Source organism: Parasteatoda tepidariorum, unplaced genomic scaffold (genome assembly GCF_043381705.1).
Source record: "Parasteatoda tepidariorum isolate YZ-2023 unplaced genomic scaffold, CAS_Ptep_4.0 HiC_scaffold_4057, whole genome shotgun sequence".
NCBI lineage: Eukaryota > Metazoa > Arthropoda > Arachnida > Araneae > Theridiidae > Parasteatoda > Parasteatoda tepidariorum.
Window position 1 is genome coordinate 1 of NW_027261736.1, and position 5,483 is coordinate 5,483.

The 5,483-nt window shown below is 29.9% G+C and overlaps 1 protein-coding gene across 1 annotated transcript; it reads right to left on the bottom strand.

Moving 5' to 3' along the window:
• Positions 1-6: 6 nt before the first annotated feature.
• On the bottom strand, positions 7-4,739 carry LOC107450502 (protein trachealess-like; the record flags this gene model as incomplete). The annotated part of the gene is made up of 4 exons (XM_043057463.1): positions 7-43; positions 1,483-1,589; positions 3,172-3,368; positions 4,621-4,739. Coding segments are annotated over 4 exons (460 nt in total), but the record flags the coding sequence as incomplete, so codon positions are not given.
• Positions 4,740-5,483: the final 744 nt, after the last annotated feature.

Sequence of the window (5,483 nt, forward strand, 5' to 3'; positions counted from 1 at the left end):
ATTAACCTATAGTAACCACTCATTACTTGCCCTTTTTGGATCACTGAGAGGAAAAAAAAAACAAAAACTACTTAAAATATGCATTATTTAAGCATTGAGACAAGAATTAGTGAAATTTAGGCAATTTTAGTATTAATTAGAGAGGGGAAAAAAATTTTGTCAAATTTAAAATTATGTTTTCCCCTGAAGCGTTTTATTATTTTATAAAAGGGCATTTATTATCTACTTTTTTTTGCCTAAATGTACAAGTTTAAACAGGTTATATACAACAGGGGCTTGCGTCAACGTTGCGATACTGTTGTCAATGTTCTAGGAGATTTAGGGCACATCATGAATATTAAAATTGGATAGGAACTCATGACCGAAAATGTTGCCATACGCTGCTGCGGCTGAGGGAGCTTCCGTATTATGACCTGTTCAGAGGCACCCGTAGAAGCAGTTCAAAATACAACTGCACCCTAGCGGCGTATGACAACATTTTCGGGCTTGGATTCCTACGCAGTCTTAATCCCGATAATGTGTCCTTCCTCCGCTAGAAGTTGACCCCTATATTTGCGTGACCCCTTGTTTATATACTTGTGCATTTCGACAAAAATAGACTAAAAATGTCATTAAAAAACTGAAGCTTGAAGAGAGAAACCGATGGCAGATTTGAAATCAACGATAAAATGTATCTAAGATCTGCTAAAAAGGTCCAGTGGTATTCTTAACTCAATCATGAGGATGTCATTATATATATAAGTTTCATAAACTCATTCGGCATTTACAACAACTACAAAAACGGTTTTTAATCATTATTACTTGAGAGTTTTTTTAAAAAAAATTTAAATCCTAGATATGATATCTAGTTGGAAGTCGATATTATTTTAAATTATTAAAGTTTTGTTAACTCAATAGAGGAATAGATAAAATATTTGTAACTACTGATAATAATAAATTCCAATCGTTAAATTCAAAATAAGTAAAATACATAAAAAAATATTTTTTACTTCCTCAACACTGGTAACAAAAAATGCTTGACCATGTTGAACCACAATATTGGCAACTTTATAATTTAAATTATAATTTTAATATAGTTAAACTAGAAAGAAAACATGGGACAACATAAAATTTGAAATGAAAAAATTTAATTTATAATATGCATTTAAAGATTGGGGCAATATAATAAGTCACATTTTAAAATTGTTCAAAAGAGCGTTTTTGATAAAAGAAAAGGACACTTCGACACCACGTATTCTGTAAGTCGTTTTTGTACTGTTATCTTTGTAAAATCTGACACCTTTTAAAGTACCTATCTAGAAATAATATTAAGGAAGTGCTATAGTATATATAAGAATGTCACCTTTGAAAAATGTGTGGTTTATTACTATATTGTTCCAAGCCTTTTGTATTTTTGTAAATAATAGCAATAGAATGTGAATTTGTACACAATAGAAATGCACGTACTTAGTTTTTCTTTTTGTAATACAAAATAGTACTTACAATCTATATGGCACTTTCGCAGTTTTTCGATGTCTTGTGCGTGGCACAGTGTGTACATACTTGTTCCGGTTATTTCTTCGGCCGTGTAGTCCAAGAGTTCAGATACCCTATTAGAATAATAAAACACAAAATTATTGCTAGGTATAAATGGTAATCTACACGTATATTATCTTCACATACACTTATGGTATGGTAATCTATACGTATGGTATCTGCACATACACGTATGGTGTGGTAATCTTCCCGTATGGCATCTGCACATACACGTATGGTATGGTAATTTACACGTATCGTATGGTAATCTGCACGTATGGTATCTACACATATGCGTATGGTATGGAAATCTACAGGTATGGTATAAATCTTGCAATCAGATTTTAGACTCCGCTTTTAAAATCATGATTTTTTTTCTCAATATTTTGTTAGTTTTTTTTTAATGGAAAAGACAAAGCATATGGATCTATAGATAATTTAGCATTAACACCTATTTATGCTTGGTCTTTTTCAGCTTTTAGCAATACAATGGAAAGAATTTATTGATTCGAGGATTCGTGTAAATTTGTTTTGTTGTGATAATTTCGATCAATGAAGCTGTATTATATTAATCAAAAGTCCAGAAAGTGAAAGGATATTCAACATTCCAAATTAGCGGACTTAGATCATGAAAGTTTCTTCGATGATCAAGTTATGTGTGTTAATGTTATGCAAGAAGTGTTCGTGTCAGACTGCGATGTGAAACGAAAAAGAATCTAACGTAGCAGCAGTTCCCACATGAAAATTATATACGTTCATGCATGTTTTTAATCAAAGTTTACTTTAGTTTTTTTTAGTTAAAAGAAACTCATTACTTCAATTAAAAACAACAATCGTTACTGCAGTTTTAAAGCAGCAATTTAATCTTAATACTAGTAGAACTAATAATTGACTAAACAAAAGTCTACAGGAACAGTGTCTACTGACAAAGGTACCGACCTTTGTGCGGGCTCAGCTTTGATTAGGCATTTAAATATAGGTTCTATCATGGCTGAATAGTTGATGAAAATGGTTTAGTTAAATCGGAAAATTAAATTAATATCAGTGCCCAGAGGAGAAAGCGTTCGCTTCCCAATGAGGTGAACCGGGTTTGAATTCCAGCTATGGCTGGTTGATACGAATTTCGCACCGACCACAGTTCTGATGCAAGATATAAACAGTGATAGACGGATCATGGGTTAGAATCTACTTGCCGTCAGGCTAACCATGGGAGGGTTTCATGGTTTACCTCTCCATGTAACGCAAATGCGGGTTAGTTCCATCAACAAGTCTTTCCACCAACAAGGCAAATTTCTCCCAATACTTGATCCGGGAATTCCCTTGTCTTCTGGATTCGGTTCAAAAATACAAGGCTACGTAGTTGAACATAAGTTGCAGTAAACTCAAACTGTTAAACGACTGTTAAAAAATAAAATATCGACTCAATGTGGGCTGAGTATATATTACAAAATATTGGGGGTGAATTGGACAATTGTATGTAAGACCTATCTAGGAAAAATATTTAATATTTGCAGACAATGCTTTGCCTAGCATTTATTAGTCAAAGATTTTTGAATATTTGCATGAGTTTTATTGTTACTAGTAAACTTGTTAATATTGCAAAGGAACGTTTCCATATAATGGTTAGAAATGTTTGAATATAGTATGTAGTCTTACCTTGGCTCACAGTGAGATATTCGGAAATCGAATGTCAGCCTTGTTACAAACATGTCGGGTTCTAGCCGTAGCTCGTTGACTGAAGGAGGAGGAAGGGCTATGGCTAAACCCACAAGTCCCATGACTGTAGGTGCCTGTTTCCTCGAGGAAGAGGAAAAATTATATTGAGGCCTAAGATGTGATAAAACTAGTACAACCTGAAAATATTAAAGAAATAAGAAATACACGAAGGAAATTAAACCAATTCGTTGTGCAATTAGGTTTAAATAAGAATAATTAAAAAATATAATATTAACTTTCTACGTAAATAGTCTTAAAAAAAGTAAAAGTCATTGTTAATTGAAACAATTTATTGAAATAAAAGTTTCACATTTAATCTATTTCACGGAGTAAACAATGTTTTCATGCTTAATTGTTAATTTCTTCAGTGCTTTACATTAATAATAACAGATGGCAGCACCATTCGCATAGGGAAGTTTTACAGCAAGTTCCATCCTATGTGTATAAGTAATAAATTTAAATGATAGATGGCAGCAGCATAGTTAGCTTGTTATACTGTCTTAATTTACTATCGTTTTAAAATTCATTTTTTAATATAAAGTTCATTTTTCTTAATAAACAAAGGTGAAGAAGCCTTTACTTAAAACATTTTATAGTTGTGACAAATTATTTTGGATATTAAATTGTTTCTTAGAAATAGTGTAACCTTTTAAATTCAATTTTAAGAAACGTTTTTAAAATAATAATAACATCTTTTTGAAATAAATAATTTTATAGGATTTTTTTTTCTTTTATAAAATTTAGGAAGTAGCAGACCAAGTTTATAACAAATTTAGTTTCAATCAGAAATTGGTCAATGTTCACTTATATTTAAAAGTCGAGATCGCAGCATCGTTAGTTTCTGAATTTAATAAATTGATCTACAAATAAGTAAATTATCTTTAAAATTCTCCTTATTATTTTTTAAAGTAACAAATTAACATATTATATTAAAAATTATAGGATACTCCATAAAAAATTGATACTAGGCACCTTATCATTAACCAGAAATCATATGAAAATTGATTATATATTTCAAAATGATACGAAAATTGATACTGGTTATCTTATAATTAACCAAAAATGATATGAAAATTGAATACTTATTTTAAAATGATATGAAAATGGATACTGGTTATCTTATAATTAACTGAAAATGATATGAAAATGGATACTGGCTATCTTATAATTAACTGAAAATGATATGAAAATGGATACTGGTTATCTTATAATTAACTGAAAATGATATGAAAATTGATAACTGTCCACCTGTAATTGAAAATTGATGACTGTCATATTCACAAGGATAATGCACAATTTTTTATTAAACAATATATGATTTTGTGTAATCTTAATAGATAATTTTCAATGAATATAAAATAGTGTTAGAAATAAGTATGAATATCTTACTCTGTAGCCAGAGGATTTAAAATGGCAACCGCGTTTGGTCAATGTAGATTTCATTCTTATGCAGAAAGATCTCTGTAGACTTTGACCAGCGCTTTCGCTTCTTATACTCATTGTTGGAGCTGTTGGTAAACAAATAAAAGTATGTGAAAACAAATTGCTAATACAGCTTAAGATTTTTGCTAAGATTTAATATAATTTAAATTAATACTGATACAATCATAATCAGATCTGGTTGCAGATTTGAAATTTGAGATACGAAAGTATCCAAGATCTGTTAAAAAATATTTTACCGGAAAAGGAAAAAAAAATGTTTCCCAGTGTAATAGAACCATGAGCAGAAACAAAACACTAATTAATGGAAAAAGTATCCAACTAACATGGATATTACTGATATTTATAGAGCATATTTTAAGAGTTCTTATTAAGTGATAAACGTCAAAATAACTTATCAAGGTATTTTAAAGTTTCCTCAACTAAAAGATCTGTAACTTAATTTAATGTTTTAATAAACTATCTTTGCGTTAAAAATCTTTTCGCTAATTAATATTATTCAATGTAATGTTAATTAATGTTTTTCGTTTGAATTATAAGGAATATAACATTTTACACAGTCGTCATAGCACAAATATTCAATGGCCTATGTTAAAAATTACTTAATGCTAGTAAAATTATCAGCAAAAACAAAACATGTTCAATCATATAACAAAAACATGAAAGGCATTTATAGAATTATTAAAGAAATCACAGATTATTTAGCTAAAAAATGCGATTAAAATCATTAAGAGTAGAGGGTGATATATATATACACAATTATTTTACGGATTAACAATATCCAAATTACATTCAAGTAGAGTCTACGTCTG